This window comes from Python bivittatus, unplaced genomic scaffold (genome assembly GCF_059951505.1).
Source record: "Python bivittatus isolate LINGU-HERP-01145 unplaced genomic scaffold, Pbiv_v1 ctg000560_np1212, whole genome shotgun sequence".
Lineage (NCBI taxonomy): Eukaryota > Metazoa > Chordata > Lepidosauria > Squamata > Pythonidae > Python > Python bivittatus.
In genome coordinates, this window is record NW_028277083.1 from 1,539,103 (window position 1) to 1,560,849 (window position 21,747).

General features: G+C 48.1%; 2 protein-coding genes across 2 annotated transcripts in view; both read right to left on the minus strand.

Moving 5' to 3' along the window:
* Positions 1–4,572: 4,572 nt before the first annotated feature.
* Positions 4,573–16,932, minus strand: ALKBH5 (alkB homolog 5, RNA demethylase). The gene is made up of 5 exons (XM_088147921.1): positions 16,707–16,932; positions 14,556–15,689; positions 8,880–8,960; positions 5,990–6,145; positions 4,573–5,053 (listed from the first exon to the last, which is right to left on the minus strand). Exons 2-5 carry the CDS (start codon positions 15,305–15,307, stop codon positions 4,867–4,869), a joined length of 1,176 nt encoding a protein of 391 aa, XP_088004047.1. The 5' UTR covers positions 15,308–15,689; positions 16,707–16,932; the 3' UTR covers positions 4,573–4,866.
* A 2,008-nt stretch (positions 16,933–18,940) lies between these two features.
* MYO15A (myosin XVA) overlaps positions 18,941–21,747 on the minus strand; it is a 45,878-nt gene continuing 43,071 nt past the window's right edge. Inside the window, exon 59 of the mRNA XM_088147763.1 lies at positions 18,941–20,812. Within this exon, the coding sequence (XP_088003889.1) occupies positions 20,711–20,812 (102 nt within the window). The 3' untranslated portion in view covers positions 18,941–20,710. The remainder of the gene's footprint in view (positions 20,813–21,747) is intronic.

Sequence of the window (21,747 nt, forward strand, 5' to 3'; positions counted from 1 at the left end):
AAGTTTTAAAAATTAAAAGGGAAATATAAATGATAACCCAAGAGAACCACCTGGAAAATGTTTTCTTATGGGATCTACAAGAGACTTGTTAAAGCCTTGAAGACATCTGTGTGATGGGAATTGAAATCGAATACGGCAATTCTTGATTGAATTAAAGATTAAGACTGTTAAAAGTAAAAGGAAGGAATATAAAGTTGGTTTATTTGGTCAGGGTTAAAATAAATCTTTTTTGCTATGTTCTAGCAACCCTTTATGGACTTTTTGCTGACACCAGGATTAAAAAGTTGATGTTTTACAGACTTGCTAAGAGATAAGGGATGGGATATGGGATGAAGTGATATCTGCTTAACCTTATAAGGGGCGAAGAGTTATTAGATTTGTTTATACTAGTGATGAAGGTTGGAAGTAATTTCGTTATATATTTTTCTTTTTCTTTATTCTTTATCTTTTTTCCTGCTCTTTTGATTCTTTCTTTCCGTTCTCTTCTCTTTCTCTAAGTTTAGCTTGTATTAGTTTTTACTACTGTAATTAAAATTCTTAATAAAAATGGTATTCATAAGTAGGGCTAAGAAAAAACACTTCAGCAGATCCATCCTCTTTCCCTATTAAGAATGAATCATCTATAAACAGGAAGTGGAGGACCGATTCCTGCCCCAAGAAGGAATTCCCCATATATAAGGAAGCAGTAGAAGCTTTCGCTCTAGTTGTGTTGGACTACAATCCAAAGCCCATCGTGCTGGCTGGGAATTCTTCAAGGTGACCGAGAATGATGGGGGTTGCACCCGGCATCTCTGTGAGCCCAGCGGGGCCTGCTGCATTAGGGAACCCCTTAAAATCACAAAACTTTGATAGGCCAGGAGCCCTTTCTGGACGTGTTCGGGACCAACCCCACCTGCTTGCCAATGGCAACCGACAATGCTCCAAACAAACAAGACGTGGCAACATCATTGCTTTTATTTCACAATTCCCCAGTCCTGTCATTCCAGCTGGGCAGCCGGTCCCTCCCCTCCCTGGTCCCAAAGTTTCTGATCTCCTGAAGGACTTGAGGCCAGAGAGACCCAAAGATGCAATCCACCCTTGACCATTGACCTCTCTCACAAGGTTATTGTTAATAGAGGAAACATCTAAATCTTTCAGCGTGTAAAGAAGTGTGGAAACGGCACTGTGCAAAACGCTTACAATTTAAAAATGCATCGATCCAAACACTGAACTCAATCAAGTGGTGCTTTCAGCTTTTATTTAGTTAAATGCAGCATTCTATACAAGAAAAAAAAAAAATTCAACCCCCTGACAGGGAACTATATTTCTTCCTAAATCAACCCGAATTAAAAGATTTCTCCCCAAATACACTGTACGGAAAATAATCTCTCCCCTCCCCCCACCCCATTTACAGCGTGCCACTCAGTACAGTTATTTTATGTATCCCAAACTTCAGAACTGTACAATTTGTTTACAAATCACACTTTTTCCTATGAAAAATTACCGAAAAAAATATTGCCACTTATTTTATTTGTAACAAAACAATTAGATTTTTTTTTTTATTTAAAAAACACAAAAAGTCAGCCAGAACTTTATTTTAAAGTGTGTGCTTGGAAGGAAAGGGGTGGTGCAGGGAGAGAAAACCCAGGTGCATTTTAAAGCAAATAAAAATGCTTGCCCTCTGACTCAGGTTCAACACCACTGGGAAAAACCAAACCAGCTAATCACTGGAAAAGAGACCCCAGTTGTGCCAATTCCAGGTTTCAAAACAGTTTGGGTGTGATTGATGGGCTAAGGCAGGATCCTTTTCCAGGAAGGCCCTTCTTAAACCTCACACTAACAGCACTAAAACAAGGATTTCAGTCCTCCTTTGAAGATTTTCCAACTCAGAGAATGGAGTGTTCCCTTAAACCCATCGGTCTGCATCTTACAACCAGGTCAACCAACATGGGGGGGGGACATCTATGGGGAGGGGAAAGAGCATGTGTATAGACCCCCTCCAGTTCAACTATCTGCATGATGTTCCAAGAATATCAGGCCTTGGGGGATGCAGACGTCAGACACTCCAATGTTGGTGGAGCTCCCGGAGAGATGGAACTGACATTGAAACAGGTGCAAGAACCAGATAAGGCAACAGATCTATCACAGTCCACCAGATGCTTGGAAAAGCAACCTACGCATTTTTTTTTCCTGGCAGGAAAGGCTTAAGGGGGAGGCAGAAAAAATAAAATCAAATAAAAATAAAGCAGCAGGCTAACACGCTTCTTCTGCCACAGGCTTTCTCAGCAAAGGCTATCCAGTCTGTTACACTTGCCTGGCACCAGCTGACCTTGCCCTGGCCATGAGAAACCCTCAAGCAAAACATTAAAAAAGCAACACAAAAACAGGTGGGGGCACAGATCCAGTCAACCTTGCCACCAAGCAAACAATCCCCAGCGCAGAGGGACACACAGAGAGCTTTCGCTTTTACTGGAGGGGCTGGGATTGCATGCTGGTTGGGACCTAGGAGATGCTGGGCCAGAACCACCAAAAGGTGCAGGGTTGGCTGAGGCTGCTCGACAGAGACGGGAGCCGCGTGATGCTTCACAGCACCTCCCCATTTATTAAAGCCCCGGTGGTCCAAAACACTGAAAGGCCAAACCTTTACTCCAAACTCCAAACTGGCCATTCCATGCCCTCTGCAACTACAAAAGTGTAAATAGCTGAATGTATTCTGGGATACCAAATCCTACACCGGCCATAAGCTGCCGATCAGGCTATTTCAGGACCTGCCAGCGGTGGGTGAGGAGGTGTTCTGCTCCACTTCCCTATACAGGTACCCAGGAGGAGAAGGTTGAATCCCTGCTCCCAACAGCTTCCCCGGCTCCCTGGCAAATAGCGCTGGCCATGCAATTAACAGGAGGAGGCACACGGGCTGCTTAAAACCACCTGTAGTCCCACGTCGTGGCACTGCTGCAACCACAGCTGCTCCCCAGTGGGACAAACTTTGCTATCTGCCCAGGAGACAGAAAGCAGGAGGAGAACCTCCTCACGTCTCATGAGTGTATCAGAATATTTATCAGCAGGTATTTAGATCATATAAAAAAAGAAAAAGAAAGGAAAATGAAAGCTATCTCTACTTCTGGAGCAGAACAGGGCAACAATAATCAAAGTTGCTCCTTAAGAGCAAGAATGCTGTTCTGGCCTAATTTCCCAACTGACAACTCCATCAGTCTGAGGCTAAGCAAGGCCAGATGTTTAACTTTTTGGCGGCAACATTACCTTATCATGCAGGTAAAACAGGCAATAAAAATCACTGAACGTTGAGAGGGGAGGTGGGGTGGGCAGGCTCAGACATGAGGACTATCAGTGAGAGGAGCAAAAACAGGGCTGATGATGCCACTTAACCTCTACTCCCGCCTGGGGCAGAGGAGCCTTCCTGTTTCCAGCACGGTGCTAACTGGCCACTCCAGCCTTCTTCACCAGGAAACAGCCCAACGCAACAGAGCCAACGGCTGAGAATCACTCCACCAAGGATCCCTGCCACCTCTGAGATATCAATGCTCTGTAATACCTGGCCACCTGCCTTTAAGAATAGCAGCCTAAGGTTGACCTTCCAGTCTCAGAAGCAACAGCGGTAATAGTAAAATTCTTTGCTAAAATATGGCCATGAGGACGGGGAAGAGACCAAACTCAGCAGGTCACTCTACTGGGCTCAATGCACGAAGAGAAGATCTGCAGAGCAACCTCTGTGATTGAGAGGTTTGCACGCAGGCAAGACAGACGCTGGAATTCCGGCCCGTGCATTGCGTCCGGTGCTGTCAGGGTGAAGAGTTCAGCAGAACCTGGGGTTTCTGGCCAAGCGCCCCCCTCCCTCAGTGAGCCCTCGAGCAGCAGCCCAAAGGGGGAACTGCTGAGTATCCTTCACAGAAAGAAAACAGACTAAACTCTTAGCAGCAGCGCAGGAAAACACAGGTGCTTGCTAGCCCAAGCAAGTCAGGGGCAGGGAAACAATATGGCATTGAACAGGACACAGAAAACGGGGGGAGGGGAACAAACCCTGACACTAAAGTGCAACATGTCCTATGCGCTTTGCCACCCGGTGTCGTCAAGAGGAGCTGGCGAGGCTCGGACTTCCAGTGGCTGGAGGAAAGCAGCTTTTCAACACCGCAGGAGAAAAATTCACACAAGAGTCAGCATTGGAAACTCTCTGGAGCCCTTTGGTGCAAGACGGAGCAGGGGGGCAAAGGAGAGGGACTTTGCCACGTCCATGGCGGTGTGAAAGTGCTGCGTTGGGAGCCTTCCGAAGAAGCAGCGGCAGCATCAGAGCAGAGGGAAATCTCCAACCCCTCAGCAAACTCAAACACATCACTTTTTGGCATCTTCAAAATCTGCTCCAGCCCAACGCCTGATGGAACAACGTAGCTTTTTTCCTCTTAAGAAAAAAAAAGCTGCCTCTGCTATGAGGCACAGCCACCTGCCCGGAGAAAGCAGGCAGGTGGTACCACATACATCCTAGTCAGCATGGGGAAGGAAGGAAGGAAGGAAGGAAGGAAGGAAGGAAGGAAGGAAGGAAGGAAGGAAGGAAGGAAGGAAGGAAGGAAGGAAGGAAGGAAGGAAGGAAGGAAGGAAGGAAGGAAGGAAGGAAGGAAGGAAGGAAGGAAGGAAGGAAGGAAGGAAGGAAGGAAGGAAGGAAGGAAGGAAGGAAGGAAGGAAGGAAGATTTGTTTCAGCTCTTTTTCAAGATAAAACAGGAAGAGGAGGGGCAATATAAACTTGAAGCTAAACAAGAAATAACCAAGAAAGGGGCAAGAGGAGGAAGAGGAGGGGAAAGATCCAATTTCACAGCCTGAAGGCCAGTCTCATCACCTCTAAGACTGGGGAAGGAGGGGGGGTGTAAAAGAATTCCTCAATGCCGCCTCATTTTCACTTTCCGTGCTGGACTCCCGTCCTCCTCCTCCTCTTCATCAAAGTCTTCTGTGTACTCGTAAGACTTTCGCCAATAGTTCTCAGAGCTGAAATGACTCCGCCTCCGGTGTTTCGGCAAGAGGACTGAGCGCCTGTTCTCCTCTTTATCCATTTCTAAAATTCGAGGTCTGTGGAAAGAAAGAGACAAGTAGAGTGGCTGGGAGAGTTCAAGGGATGTCTAGCAGCTTGGGTGTAATGGTATGTGGGAAAGACCTTGGGAAACGGGGCGAAGAGGCGCTGCCTAGGAAATGGTCAGATAAGAGAGAGCATAGCCCACAGCTGTATAATGGGTGGAGAAAGAGGCTCAGAAGGGACCCTCCCTAGCTTTCCAAACTGTAAAGGAGACGACGGGAGATCTGTACTTTCAGACTTGTAAGATTCTGTTAATGACTCCCAATGCCTTCTTACAAGCTCCCTCTCAAATGCCCTTTTTCTTTTTCTACCCAGGCACTGCCATGCAGAAAAGGATGGCTGTGTTCACACAAAACCTGAAACCTGGGTTAATAAAACACAGTAACTCCGTTATGCCCAAACACCAGGACCGCTTGGTTTACTGAACATGCTAAGACAGTGGCTGGGTTCCCACAAAATGCTGAGCCACGCACTATCCAAACACACTTCAGTGAGTCTAGCATGTTGTGCAAACGTAGTGACTGCACATCCTTGAAGTTTGGGACTGCAAGCTCACCAGCTCCCACCAGATGTGCAGGGACTACAGCTCCCATAATTCCAAGACAGAGTTCTGCAAGTTGCAGACCCAACCACACTTATGATTGAGAGAAAGCTATCCTGCATTATAAGCCCAGGTTCAGATGAAGCCAGAGATGACACGCCTCTTTTATCAGCACTCCCACCGACTCCAAAGGCCAACTTTATCTTGCAACTAGAAACCACTTGGGGGGTTCTAGCCTACATGTTTCATTCTGGAGCCCAGAACTTAAGTGAAAAGATCTGCATCCATGGGCTATTAAGTGTGGCCAAGATTCTACTCAACCACTCTCTTGCTTCCCCCTTCCCCAACGCACAATCGGCAGCCCCAGCCTGTCTCACAAGGAGTCTCTTACCGATGAGCTGCATCAGGGTCTGCTTTGCGGTGGGACCTCTTTGGCTTCAGGATGGGGTCCCTATTGCTCCCCGACAGACGGTCCGAAGCGTAGCCAGGTACCAACACAGAGCTACTCAGGGATCGTGTCTCCAGCCGGGGAGCATCTAGTCTGGTTCTGGAAGTATTAAGACAAGACAGTATCATCTCTGTTCCCGGGCGCAACTCATCACACAACACCTTGTATCTAACACTCACGCAGTCACTTCTAACGCCTGGGAGCTGGAGGACGTGGCAACAGTCTTCCAATGCCGAGCATCCCTGGAGAATTTTGGGAACTGAAGTATGACTGGGAAAGCCTACCACGCACCAACCCTCCAATGCCACAAGCAGGAACGAGTGCCTCCTTCATCCCCCAATGGATTTATCTCCTCCTCAGCTGCTATTCATTTCAATATGAGGAAATGGTAACCTTTTTTAGACTGAATCCTGGTACACCAGTTTCTTTGTTTGTTTGTTTTTAAAGAAAATTACAGTTAAAAACACTGCAGGCCTCAAAATACTCTATCAAAGGTCTTTCCTTTTATCACAATCTGCCAAATTATCCATTTTATTTTTCAGGCTGGACTTTAAGATATCCTCAGTGTTCTAGAAGTAAAAAGGGACATGAAGATGCCAATCTTACTAGGACAGCTGGACTCTACACCCCCCCGCCAAACTTCTGTCATAACCGTATTACAAAATCAGTCTGCAGTCTACGAACTATATAAGTGCACCCTCCACCGTCCCACATGATTCAAGCAGAGCAGTTATTACATGGATGCAAAACTATTCTCTCATTGAATTAAAAAAAAAAAATCATTCCATAAGAGTGAAAGAAAAACATCCAAGTTTGAAATTAAGATTGTTATGCCGATCAGCTGATTAAATAGTCAAGTATTCTGGGAAGCGTGAAGATGAGAACTGGCCTATTCCAGTTTAGAGTAACTGCTTTTAAAACGGTAACGTTGCCCTTTGTTGTTAGTAGCTTAAAAATACTTTTAACATTTTTAATAATTCATTTTCAATTTGCTTTCATTCACATTTCCTTATGTTTTAAAGAACCTGACCATTCCATGCTAAGATATTTACCTCAAGACTTTTTAAAAGTATGAAACATCAGAAGCCCAAAAGCACAGCCTCAGCCAATGGCCAAGGAACTGAGATGCCCTTTGATATTTCGTTACTGATCCTAAAATTCAAACAGGCTCCAAAGTCTGCCACACAGTAAGAGGACAGTGGAAAATTCTCACTATCATTCGTAAAATCTGCTGAGAACCAAGCTGGACTACAGTGTTTTTTCCCTGCACTTACCCTACAAACCAAGCACGTTTTCCCCCCCTTTGTTCCATCTGCTCAAGTTCCAAGTTCATCAACTACTTTCCTGGCCTACAAAAGATCCCATAAATACACACTTTAGCTGCCCTGAAGTGTTTATGACCACACCAGTAACCAGGCAGCCTAAGGGAAATTCCACTCAAGCCAAACCAGCGCCAGATCATTCCCCGCGATGTGCTCTCTTTTCTGGCAAGGGCTGGGTCTCCAGGACTGCAGGAATAAAATGTGTGCAAAAATCTTGGCACAGAGCTTTACGCTGCACTGCTGGATAAATGCAGGGGCCAGCTGCTAACTGGCGCAAGGTACAGGAGCATGTGATAGCACTGGAAGATCTATGCTGGCAGCCAGACACTTCACACACACAAATTAAGATACTGGGGTTGACTTCTGAAGTCCTGAAGCTCTAAAGGACCGCCTCTCCCACCATGAACCTGCCCAGGTATTTGAGATCACCAAGTGAGGCCCTTTAGAAATTCCCCCGGCTGTCAGGGGTGTGGCTATGGTGCGCAGGAAAGTGTCTTCCCTGGGGGGCTCCCAGGCTCTGGAATGCTCTCTCCAGGGAGGTGCATTTGGGCCCCACTCTCCCAGAACATGCTTTTAACTGCTGATTTGCATGCTTTAGTTTTGGATGTTATCATTTTAGTTCACATTCTGGGTTTTGTTTTACAGTATTGTTGTAAACTATCTCGAAGGCTTATAGGAGCATAATAATTGAGATATAAAATAAGGTAATTATTACAGTGTAAGCCTTGAAGCCCCTGCACTCTCTTCCAACAGCTTTCCTGATACAGATTACTGGAGACACTAATCTCAAAGGTTAACAAAAATAAGATGACACCACCGCTTCCCTCTCGACTACAGAAGTAATTAATCTATTTCCAGCCTGCAAGAGAGTTTGATAGCAATATGCACATATCCTGGGCTAACTGCATACAACCACCTTCACTTTCAGGATGACAGCATGCTGCTGTAGTAGAACCACAAGGTTCAGTTTAATTCAGGTTCTCCTTGTGCGCAAAACTGCTGAAGCATTAAAGTGTTCAAACACAACTAAGACCTGCCAAACAGAGCCCCTGCCTTCTACTGGGGCACTGGGGCACAAGATGTACAAGAGAGAAGCGAAAAGGGGGAAAGTAGACCTTTAGTGTGATCGATCTAGTGCGCTTCCAACCTCCCCAGTTTCAAGCTCTTAAAAAATAAGGGCATTTGTGTATTAGGAAGGTCCTTCCTCAGCCTCCCCCCATCCTCAGCTTCCCATAGTTCAGTGGTTCATCAGATGCTGCTACAGAAAGGATCCAAGAAGTCTGCCCTCTCGTTAAATAAATGTTTCAAGAGTCAGCATCTCAGAAGCACTGAGAGAGAGAGAGAGAGAGAGAGAGAGCGCACGCGCGCACAGGGGTGAGGACAATCTGCCTGAGTCAGAATCAGTTGTACCAATTCAAATCTGGCATCAGAAACCAGTGAAAGTGGCTGGCTTCAATTTTTTTAGACCAACAGACAAATAACCTTCTCTTCAAAGGAATTCTGCCACTTACTTCCGAAGGATGATCACTGCTCTCCTCTCCTTGATATCCTGTGGTCGAATGCAGTGCGTAATTTCGTCAGCTGCGTAGCCACTGTATGAAACAAAAATGTACCAAAAGGGATTTTAGAGCAAACGAGTTTACTTTGGGCACTCTTCTCGGCTAGTCTACAGCCACAGCTGCCCCCCACCCCCCGAAGGCTTACTAAATATTGTGCCTCTTTTAAAGCGACTGAGCAGGCCTTGCAGAAAGAGTTATGTGGGGCCCTGTAGCCCAAGGGGCTGCCCACTTTCTCAATACTACTTGTAGCACTCCACTGCCTCCCCAAACCCCTACTCTGAGCCACAAATATAGGCCCAACGTGTTGCATCCACTAGTGTGCTCCAGGTCTCCAATCCACTTGCTCTGAATTTTCCTAGCCTCTTTCTGTATCCTGATATTCCACTCTGATCCCTTTCTGACAGAAGATCAGATAAGCATCTACTCTGACAAGCATAATGCTACAGTGGAGAAGATGGAAGACAACATAACCTAACAGTTCTCATGGATCTACTGGGGCTGCAGCTCAAAAATTCAAGTGCCTTTGAAATTCCTTGGCAGGCAGGATTTACATAACAGCATCATTAAGACCCCAATAAGCTAGCCAAGATAGGAAAGTCTACCTTTTGCTAGATACCAGGCCAATGCCTGATCCTCCTGTGAAAAAACAACACTCTTCAGACATTCTCAGTCAGTTTGATAAAGTGCTCAACTCAGGAACAGTTTGCTGCCCACAGCTAGTGTAACCAAGTATACATGCTCTAGAAGACAGGCCCTCAGAAGTTCAAGGGGCCAAGACAGGTGATGTTGCACAAGTTCACTGGTATTCTTCAGCCAGCTACCAAAGTCCTAAGGAAATGCATTGAGATAAGGCATAAAGCTTTGCAGGGCTAACGCCGGTTCCAAGAAGATGTTCCAAGACCAAATTCTAATTCTTGTTCTGAAAGTTATCTGGTCAATACTAACTGGTACTCCTTCACTGGCACTAACTGGCACACACTTCCTAGAACTATCTATCGCATCCCTGGATGCTGGAAAATACCAAGGCTATGTATCGCAGGATGTTTTTTAAGGAACATTAATGTGTAAAATAAAAACAGAATGAAACCAATTTGAGGCAAAGCACATGAGCACAAATTGCGAGATTAGAAACTTTAAAAGACTGGGCCAGTAAACAGGATTTTGGGCTGGGGTCTCCAGGAGAAGACACTTTCCAGAAATGTCAATGTGGGGGTCATCTTCTCTCTTACAACCAGGTGCTACAGCTTGGGAGGCAGGACACTCAGGTTAGCTCCTACGGAGAGTGGAAGCTTTTATTTACAGCCTGGTAACTTCCCTATAAAGCTGTAGTTAGGACTCTGGTTTCACTTCCAGGATTCACTGGAACAGCCATGGCTATTAATCCAACTTTGGCTTGCAGTGGAAACATATGTCAAATACATTGTAGTCTTCCAATATGAACTCTCTCAGCTATTTCAACAGTGTCACCATATGGCTACGTTCTCAATAATTTCATCAGACATGGAAGGTTAACTTAGCGCCCACATCTGGCTTTGCCAAGAACTGGATGGGAAAAGAAACTGAATTGTTGTAATTTGTCTTTAATACAAAAACCCTTTGCTACCTTTTAAGAGAAAGAAAACATTCCAACTTGATCGTAATCACCGTTGCAAAGGCTATGTGTAGCATTCATACCTATCACGCTGTATGGTGTACTTCTCCCACTAAACAGACCTTTGTGGAGCAATATTTAGTCTGGAGATAGAATCATCTTCCAAACCAGCATGAGGAGACATGGCTTCCAGAGAAGCATTACAAATGTATGGCGGGGGAGAACAGGACACATCAATGCTGACTCTCTTTCCCTTTTCCACACTTCTTTGTAACACCTGAAGTGTAACTTGAGGAACCCTCATCCTTTCCTACACCAAGCAACACAAATGCAGGAACGAGCTTGCCACTGTGTATATTAGAAAGTACAGCCTAGCAGTCCCCTGCTGAAGAACCAAGAGCTGGGTTTTGAGAAGCTGCCTTATTAAACACTAGAAAATGTGGGAACCCAACAGAAATCAACATTCCACACGGAAGTTCTGTAAAGAGGAGAGACTGTTTCTCGTAACTTCTGTGGAATGCCGCCTTGCCAATAGAGGCCTCTGTTTAAGAACTTGTCACTGTCCACCCACACTCTTCTCTAGGAGCCCTTCAAAGTCAGCTGTGTCTAGAAGCACCTACTTCCTGTTTGACTAAGTGTTCGGATTCAGCACATCCTCTGGATTTGAAGACTCTTCTGGTAGTTTCAAGAAAACCTGAAAGAAGTGGATGTCGTCCCCTTACTGAACCAGCAAAACTTTCAGCCCAGGTGAAATCTTCCTTGGCAGGATGCCTTTAAGTTAATGCTTGAGAACTCTGTAGCTACGCTCTCAGACTGAAGTAAACTCCTTGTTTAAAGAGCATTTAATGGCAAGATGTCTGCACCTTACCCTGGAAACCAGCCTGCCAGAAAATGAATGCCAAGGCGCTGCATGGTGCCCTGGCCCTGTTGTAACCTTAGAAGGTTTCTGCTCCTAGAAAAAAAGACACTGGTTGCCTTGGAGAACTGGCAGAGGCAACCGAGGTTCCCTTGAATAGTCAAGCAGCGCTACATACAGGTGGTTTTGTAAATCTGCTCACCAAAATTTTCCCCCAGGCAGATCAGCCAGAATCCTATTCCCCTCAACTTGGGAAATCAGAAACCCAGGTGGGCTTTATAACTGTCAGAAAGAAGCATCCATCTTCTTATAAATAAGGCCCTGCTTGACATAGGACGCAGGTGAAAATGGCCAGAGAGCCACAGTGATTCCCAGCCAGAATTAACAAAGAAAAGGTCCAAATACAGGGACACCTGCCTTTCTGAAGAAGCAGCTCTTAGAATGCCAAGTAACATTTGCTCAGCTGTCTGTGTTAATAAGAATCCCCTCTTGGTGAACAAATAAAGCTTGGGTCAACTGGCTAAGTCCTGGTACTTTTGGGGATTTGGCTGTGCCATGCAGATATAAAGACGTGAATCAGAAACCTCCTTTGGCTGGGCAGGGCTGAATGGAGTCTACTGTATCAGCAGAGGCGGTAAGTACATACCAAATGCAATGTCTGCTGCTTGGGTTCATCTGGTGTTAAAGCTCAACTTGTTTTAGCCACGTCTGTTGAATGATTGAACACATATTTAAGTAAACCAGAGGTGGACAACCTATCACACCAAGATCATGCAGCTAAAATTCAGGGGAAAAATGTCCCCATTTCAGAAGGATAGTCTATTTTTCAGGGTTTCGTGTTTTTAAGAGGAAGCATGGGAGTGGGTTGTTCTGGGAGGCCTCCCTTTCTCATCCTCACCTTTAACCCACCCGAAGACCAAAAAATTCAGCACTGGTGCTTTTGGTGACATGACAGCATCATCAGATAAGCCACTGAAGCCCTTCAGGCAGTCAGGTGGCAGCACTGCAGCTCTCAACTCCTCAAACATAGCCCCTCTGCATTTGGCTATAAAACATGAAACACAACGGTCGAATTCACACAACCTCCTAAGCCAAAAATATAATTTAATGTTAGTATGTGACCCCAGTTATTTTGATAGTGTTGCACAACTTAGCTGCATCACCAGAGCTGGAAAAAGCTACAGACAGATGAATGAAGAGTTTAAATCACATGCTGCCTGTACAGTAATGCAAAAACCAAACTACAAGCTGGCCAACTAAACAAGAATAGTTTTTTGCTACATGTACAAGTCAGAAGTGATCAAAGTATTCCCTTGTTACCAAAGCACCTCAGATTTTCAGTTCATTTTTCTGTGTAGCAGCTTAGCCTCTTCCTGAGAATTGACACCACATGAACCTTAGTTAATGTGTGCAAGGCACCCTGGAGATAATACTTAGTTTTTCCTTCTCTTTATTTTTAATGCACCTGGGCTATTGTGCAAGACCATGCTTACGCTAAGGAGAGATTTTCCTTCCAGACTCGTGTGGAGATCAGCTTACTGAGGCAAGCAGGGGATCACCTTACCTCTCAAGCAGCATTTCCAAGTGGCAGAAATGTTCAATCCTCAGACCCCAAAAATATTGGTTGCCCTCCATTTACCATGGCAACCCTGAATCATTAGGGAGGTTTGACTCATCCTGGCAGAAAACTGGTTTTGGCTTACAAGCCTATAAATAAGGTTTGTCACGAGTTTGCCCTGACCCAGCATTTTGTACTCTTTCACACTCAGTGCTTGTGAAGTAGCAGCACCTTCACCAGGTGCTAATTGTCACAGGCAATACTATCTCTTTATTCTCTATGATTATCTTCAACCTCAGTTTTACAGAAAAAGAATCAGAGCCAGAAAGCAGTGGGACGTACAGAAAAAAATAAGAGCTAAGGATTGCAGGTTCCAGCCACAGCGTTACAGCTTTAACAGAAGCTGCCCTGGATAGGATCGCTGAATTATCATATGCTCCTCCGGAAAAAAAGAGGTATGTTTTAGAGAACTAAGTGCTTCTGCAGAATCCACCTGATCCGAAAGCACAAGCCTCACCCCTCATTTATGAGCGTGGTAGACAAATGCTCACCATGCCCTCCCAAGGGGTCAAAGTCAGAGGTCAACTGCTAACTCAAGAACAGACCCTCAAGGTCTAGCACGCCAGTCTTAATTTGCTTCCGCTGCCCTACCGTACACTGTAGAGGTTGTCTTTTGATTTTAAAAATGCTGCCATGGAGAACTGATTGCAGCCATATAGCTCTCCAATTTGCATTCTGAATGCAAACACTAATCATTAGGCTTGAATTCAGCTGGAAGGTGCACCCGGGAGTCAAAACAATTTCTGCAGAGGTGCAAACTCATACAACCCTTCGCTGAGAGTGCATGAACCAGAGCAGAATATCCCTTCTTCTGCCTTCTGCGTGGGTTCCTGATGTCTACAGTGCAATCTTCTGGGGTTTTCTCCCCGCACTGCTCTTTCGTCTAACATAGAAGGCCCTAATAACTCTTATTCTGGACACACCAACACTGTGCTGCAGTCATCTTAAAGTGAACTCGTGTGTTGCTCATGTCAAGCTTCCTCCTGCTTCTATGGTTTTCAGACTGACTGCTTTCTGCGAAGTCACTCCACATCAAGTTTGTCAAGTAAGGAACTCAAATGTACTGCCAGTTGCCATCTAAACTGCACATTTAGTTCATCCCACCAACCAGGCTTTAGTCTTACCTTACACGAATCTGAGAATGTGCCATGATATAACTTCTATGTGCACCAGAGCATATTACTGAGAAAGCTAAAACCAAATATTGATGCTGGTTCATCGCTATAGACCTTGTGAACTGAGCCTCACTTAAAAGACTCTGAAAGTTCCCAGAAGACAGCTTGAAAATAAGTCTTTCAATAATCAAGAACCACTTATACAAAGGCAGACTGAACCAACAAAGTCCTTGGTGGCTCATCAAGGAATCTCTACACCCAACACTGAAGCCAATCACTCCCTTTCAGGCTGCTCTCCCTAAGCTGCAGATGGAAAAAAATGGCTTTTATAAAGATGAACAGGGCTCAGAGAACCTTGAGCCCTCCAAACTCCCCAAACAAAGTCACTGGGCAGTGAGCTGAAACAGATTCAAAGCTCCAGAGAGCCTCCTGGGTGGCATTTCCTTACCTGAGTACAGTGACACTCCCCCTTCTCACAGGCAGGAAGAAGACTGGCTCAGAGACCCTGATTGGCTTGAACTGGAACTTGCAGCCAAAGCAGAGTGCTGAGTCACTGAAGAACGACACAGACACAATTGGCCTCTCAAAGATGTGGATGGGGTCCACGTGGGAGACTATGCAGCCTCCAGGCTGGTAGTCATTGATCACCGCACTGTTCACAAAGCCCTCAGGGATGACCCGGTGTTCCACCAGCTTGCGAATGACAAGGTCGTGAACCCACTCAGGAATGGTATCCACTTCCCCGCGCGGGTACAGCCGCTCCTGGCCAGGGCCTCGCCTCTGCAGCTGAGACCCGTACGTGTAACCCTCCCCAAAGAAGTATTTATTCCGGAGCGGGGCCCTATCCACTGTGTGATCTTTATAGAGGCCCTTCTCAGCCCTGGAGACCACTTCGTCGATACGCGCTTCAATCTTGACACATTCCTCAGGGCTGAACAGGCGCAACTGCCTGATGCCGCTTTTGACTTTCTGGGCCTCTTCCTCCTCTTCCTCCTCCCTCTGGGGCTCTTCAGAGTCGGTGGGCTCGGAGTCGGAGTCGTCATGGTGCTTGCGCTTGCGCTCGGCAGCTGCCCCCCCAGCCCCGTAGGGGGATTCTGCAGGATCCCGCCTGCCGCCGCTGCTGCTGCTCTTGTAGCTGTCCCGGTAAGGCATCATCGATTTGAGCTTTTCTCTTAGGTCTGTATATCCACTCCCAGCCATGGCAAGTCCCCTGGTGGCCGCTGCCCTCTCTATTAAATTCCCTGAGGTGCGGTTTGAAGGGCTGGTGAGCGGGAAGCACTGCTAATGTTCACGGCATTGTCTGTCGTTGCAGAACAATCTCCAGGAGAAAAGAAAGAAAAAAGCCTATAGCTTGGCTTCCACCCAATCAAGGGCCCTTTCAGATGGGGAGGATGCTCCCCGCTTTCAAGAGTTTCCCCTTGCCCCCAGAGCAGGGGCAAGGGGACCCAGAGTCTTGTGAGAAAGCTGTGTATTCGGTTTCAGCCCAAGCCCTGAAACGAGACGGGCGTTGAGCCCAGCATTTCCACCTGCAGCAGAACCAGTCGTATTTCCCCAATGCGTGCCAAGACAACGGAGATCTTGTCTGCAGGGAGAAAAAAAGTGACAGAAGACGGTCAGAATGCTGAGAAAAAGTTCTGGCATAACACAGTCCTTATGCGCCACCTCACCCACATCTCCCCTGGAAGCCTGCCGCAGCAGCCTTTGCCCAGGCACGGGGCAAACGAGCTCTCCCTTTGACGATGAGCTGCGGGTCCCATTCTAGCCAGGGGGAAAAGTTAGGAAGTGCTGACCAGAACGGAAGGAGGAGGGAGAAGGCGACAGCCTCCCACTTCAGCTGTGCTTTGCCGTCCTTACTGACCGAGGAAAGCCAGCCAGGCAGCTTCCCAGCGCACATGATGCGCTTACGCCACACCTGACTCCTTTTCAACCTCTAGGCAAGGCAGGCTTCGAGCAGCAGGCGCCTGCGATGACCCCAACGGGAGAGTGCAGCATCCCCGGCCCCGTATCCTCCGATGGGGAAAGGTGGAGGAAAGTGACTCAGACAGGCGAGCCTGGGGGAAGCTCCCGCCGGCGCCCACGAACAGGACAGGACGAGGCAGCTCCTCCTGGCGCAGCCGAGCCCTTCTCCAGCGGCCCCCCGGGCTTCGCTTTCTGCTTCTCATCGGGCCCCCGGGGAGAGGACATGGGCTGCCCCATGGAGGGGCCGAAGACAGGAGCGGCGCTGCCCCCGCCTCTCCGGCCGGCTCTCCAGCGGGGGACGCCCCTCCTGGGGGGCGCCCCAAGGCCCCCCGGGGGGAACCCCGCCGCCCACTCCGGCCTCTGGAGCAGCCCCGCCGGCTCCCTCCGCCCCCGCCTGCCACGTGCTCCCCAAGGAATCGAGGGGGTGCCCTCCACCCCGGGGGGAAGCCGGCGGCCCCCCAACCTGCCGCCCCCGGGACACCCGGTTGCTGCAGGGGCAGGCTGGGACCCCGGGCAGAGCGAGGGGGCGCGAGGAGCAGCCGCCCCCGCCCCCGGAGGGGAGAGGCCCGCCGAGGCCGAGGGGCCCCTGCGACGGGGGCGGGCAGGAAGCGGCGCCGGGGCCCTGTCCGGCCGGACTCACCGCGCTCTGGCCGGCTCGCCCGCCCTCACCACGCGCCGCCCGAGTCCGGCTCCAGCCGCAGCGCCGGCCCGGCTCCCTCCATGGCGGCGCAGGCCCGGCGAACGAGGGGACAAGGCGGCCGCTGCGGCTCCCACTGCCCGGACGGCTCGCTACGTCACCCGCGGCCGGCCCGACATTATAAATAACTTCAGGGCATCCTCCTCCTCCTCCTCCTCCTCCTCCTCAGAGCGCAAGCCGCGCCTCCCGCGCAGGCGCAGGCGCCGGCGCCCGTCACTGCGCAGCCGCAGCCAAGCCCCGCCCCCGGCCGCGCTCCGAAAGGAAGCGGGCTCCAGCCCGGGCAGGCTCTGCGCCTGCGCCCGAGGACGGCGCTCGGCTCGCCACCAACGAGTGGGTGGCTAGAGCGGAACGCGGGTCTTCTGGTTCAGGGTGCTTCCGCGGGAGACTTTTTGCGCCCCCCCGCCCTTTTCTGAGGGAAGAAAATGGAAATCAGGAAGAAAACTGCAGGCGTTTCCGGCTGCTTGCATAACGCCCCTCCCTTCCGTGAATGTTATGCAACGGGTATTTTCCTACGGCAGCCGGAAATCAAGCGAACCTGTAAAATTCACGTGTGAAGAGGCGGCTTGAGGGCCTCGAAGGTGCCACATTGCGCATGCTCTGCCGGAGAAGGGCGCAGGCGCGCAAAGCCTCGCCGCTTCTGCAGGCCGACGCAGCCTCTCGCCAGGCGCTGGAAATGAGCTGGGCGGGGCTCACGCCGGGGACTTTGACGCGAGGATGGGGGCGGGACCACCTTGGCGCCGATTGGCCACGCTTCCCCTGCCGGGCGGGGCCACCTGAAAAGGCTGCCCGCTGATTCGCCGGAGTGAAATCCGCGCGCGGGAGAATCTGCGAAGTTGACTCCGAGCGAAGAAGTTGGTGTCGCTTTAGAGCGCCTCCCGTGATGCCTTGCGGGGCGACTCTGGCCAACCCTGAAGCATTATGGGAAACTCCTTTCCCAGAGGCTTCCAGGCGGGCTGCAGGCGGGACTGCTTGGACTCCCAGGCCCATCATCCCCAGCCAGCTCTTGGGAGCACGCTTGCAGTCCCTAAAAGGCCTCCTAAAGGGGCTGGTTGCAATACAGAGAGCAGAAAGAGCCTCTGCCTGCCTCCCTTGGCTGAGGGCGTCCTGGCTGTGCCCACCGAGCAAGCTGAAAAGCAGCATTGAAGGGGCTGCTGAAGTGTTGCCCACATGACCCCCACTTTTAGCTCGGGGGAGTGCAGGTGCCTGTGGATGGGAGACCACTAGGAAATCTCAGCGGCACCCGGGACCGTGCAACCACAGAAGACAGACATGGGAGCCCCCTTCCATACTGCTGCTCAGCACAAGTCGCCAGGAGCGGGCCCTGCTCAAGCGAAGCATCGCTTTCGGGGGCCAAGCTTAGAGCAAGGGTGAGGCGAGGAGGAGCCACACCCAAACTCTGCTTTTCTGGCTGCGGGGAGACAGAAGAAAAGATGCCGGTCGTCTTGCACGCTCAAGGCTGCGGACCACCCGCCGTCGCAGCTGCAGAAAGATCTGCTTTTGGAAGGCTGACTTCCCGCCCATCGGCCTCGCAGGTCACATTAATTTCAGAAAACCCCCCAGGAGGCCAGACATTAGGAAGCGGGAGAGGAAGTGCGCTGAAGCTCCCTGACCCGGTCTTGCCCTTCGCTCTGGGATCCCTGTCCTTGAAACAGGAACCATGAGTAACAGCCGTCCTGCTGCAAGTCCTAATCAACTAGGAAACGGAGCAGATTCTACTTAACTCGTGCTATGAAGAATGTCGGTATCTGGTGTCACAGCTCCAAACCCACTATTTTGTACAGCTGCCAGATCCTACCTTAACATGAAACTAAAGTACAGTACTGCTGCTTTTCATCCATCCTTGCTCACTTTTCCTGCCTCCCATCTCCTTCCCTGTCCTCTGTTGCCTAGTAACAAGAACTCAAATGACACCCCAAAGCCACCACAGAGAGGAAAATTTGGTAACCCAGTGGCTGTTAGGAAATTTGGAATAATTTGGAGCTAGCTGGGCAACCAAACCAAAGAAAGATTTGCTCCTTGGTAGAAAACCTAATTTGAGTTCTGTGGACCTAGAGAAAGGATATATTACCATGATACTTTGAACCATAAACTGGCCAACACACTTTATCATAGCATGAGCAAAACTGGCTGTGGATTTTTGTGTTGTGGGAACCCAGTCAACTGGGCTAATATAACAAACCATGGTGAAAATTATCCAAGCATATTATACAAATGCAGCCAGAAAATTATTTCTCAGATCTAGAGGTTTCAAGTGACAGGCAGCAACCATATGAGACTTTTTTTAAAAAAAAACTTTATCCTCCTATGTGATGCATAGAGGCTTACAATTTATGGTAGGAGCACACGATTGCTTTCACTCATTAGCATATTACTTGATTTTGTTAGTGCCCATATTTGAGATTTTCTCTAATTTGGACACAGAAATAAAAGGACACTATTAATTTGGTTTGAATTATGAACAGTAACCCATGAATAATATAATTGGGATGTACAAGTATTATAAAATATAGATGGTGGAACATTTATTTGAGACAATGGCATATACAGTATATCATTTCTTCTAAAGATAGATCGACTGCTTTTATTAATGAATAAGCTACGGTTTGGGGAGACATACCACGAAATAAGAGGAGAATAATTATTAAAAAAAAATTCTAAAAACCTTTTTTTGAATATAAACAGAGTCTGGATACAAACAATAGATGAATCTTCATCGTATTTTGCTCAGACGTTTCTACACAACATCTGGCCAACAGCTGTTGGAAATGGAATATTGAGCCAGGCGCAAACTTGGCCTGGTCCAGCACAGCAAAGGAGAATTTGGTGTCTGGCTGACATCTTGCTGGCCGAGTAAACCTGCTAACATAGGATAGTCTGTATGAGAGATGCTTCTAGTCCGTATTAAAAATATAGAGGATGCTGCTAGGAGCCAGCTGGAATTGCCAGCAATAGGTGATTCCTGTTCCAATACAGCATCTGAAAGTTGCTGGGAAAACCAGCATTATTACAATTTGCTGGGAACTATCGCCGCTTGCACACGCTCAGGTTTGAATACCCAATTTCAGGTTCAGACAGGATAGTAATGTGTATTATCCATCTCTATTGGCAGTGTTAATGTTCTTGAGAACCTAGTCTTGGTATAAAAACTCCAACTTTCTTGCGCTTCCCCAAGTCACTGATTTTGAGGGCACTAAAATGCAAAGCATCCATTCCACATCTGTGTTAAGAATGCGGCCACTGGCTGCAGCTGTGCTCTTTGAAGCTAAGGTGTCAAGTGAGTGGCTAGAGTACGAGATTGAGGTTGGAGAGACCCTCGTTTCAGTCGTTGCTCAGCAGAGATGCTGTCTGAGCTTGGACAAGCCACAAGATCTTGGCCTGGTGTACTAACCATAAACATGGCAGAAAATGTTGTGTTTGTGTGCATGTATGGGGCTGGTGGGGGGAACAGGTGCACCCTCTTTTGGTCCTGGAGGAAAGGGAATATAAATTTAATGAAGGCATCTAATAAAATCTGATGGTGTGGTAATAAATGGAAATGCAATGACACCACGAAAGAAACGAAAAAAGTTCTGTGTTTCTTCCCGCTGGTTGCAGGGCTGGCGCTGGGATCAGCAGTGGTCCCTCCAAGCCTCCTGCCTGCTACTTGTAGCCCATCCTTTAGTAAGTATGCTAAAAGCTAAGCAAAAGTATTGCCTTTCTCCACTTGCTTCACTAGTCCTGGGTGGATTGGACCTGGAGGGAAATGGGCAGGGTGAGATGCCCTGAGGTCACTCGCTCACATCCATGCATTCCCACCCCTCAATCTGGAGATGACAATGGGGATGTCATTGAGCCCTAAAGGAAGAGCTGTTGACAGCTCAGATGTATCTTTCAGGCTGGTTCAGAGTAGGGCCAGGATCTGTTCTGGAATCTGGAAGAGAGAGAGAGACGCAGAACAGCAGATCCAGTCACAACAAAGTAATCTCACTTGGGGGCAGCGTCAGCCGCTTTTCACGAGCATGCAGCAGGCTCTCCACGTGGGTGGCAATGACACGACACAGTTCCAGGCCCTGTGGGGAGAAAGAGGGCACAACAGAAGTCAGAACGTGCCTCTCAAGGGTTGATTCCCTGCTTTAAAAGCTGTGTGATCTGCCACGGTAGGCTGTCCATCAGCCTATTGGTTCTGGAGCTCCACCTCTCTCTGGTTCTCCAGTTCCATCAACCTCAGCAAAGAGATCCCGTTCTTTCATGTTTCTTTCCTCCTGCCCTCGGATATCTGTGAGTGTCACCTCTTCCAGATCTGCCCACAAAAGTCACTTTTCCACCAAGCCCTTGGTCTCTTCTACTGTAAGAAAGCCCAAGTTCATATGATGGGATATATTTAAGCCTGACTTTTAAATCATTAGCCTACCGGCACTGGGAACAACCTCATTTAAGGAATGATGCATATCAAGGGTGCTGCGTAAATAATATGATCAAAGTTTTCATAAGCAATAGAATAGCTTAGCCCTTAACATTAATTCTAATATTACTAATAATAATGGCAGGAGCTCCAACTTCTTGGTGCTATACAAAAAGGTAAAACAAAATAAAAATAGCAAGACTGAACTAATTGGTAAAAATTGTGCTCCTTTAATGGTTGTGGCCAAAAAGACCTACCTACGTTAGCTTCCTCAACCTGCCACTTTCCAGATATGTGGAATCTGAAGGCCATGTGGGAGTGATGATCCCAGGACATCTGGAAAGCCCCAGGTTACAGGAGGCTAATAAAGATTCTTGCAACTTTTCTTAGTTGATCAGTTTTGGTCCTGAATTGAAAGCCTTTGAATTATAGCATACAAAACCTCGATTTAGGGGTGGAAAGTCCAGAAACTATGAGTTAACTCGACTTGTGAATGATTCTTCTGAGATACAAATAGAGTCTGTTTATGAGCCAGGATTGCAACTCAGAGACTGAAGAGCAATGCAGAATTTCAGCAGTTCGAATGCTATCCCACCCTAAACT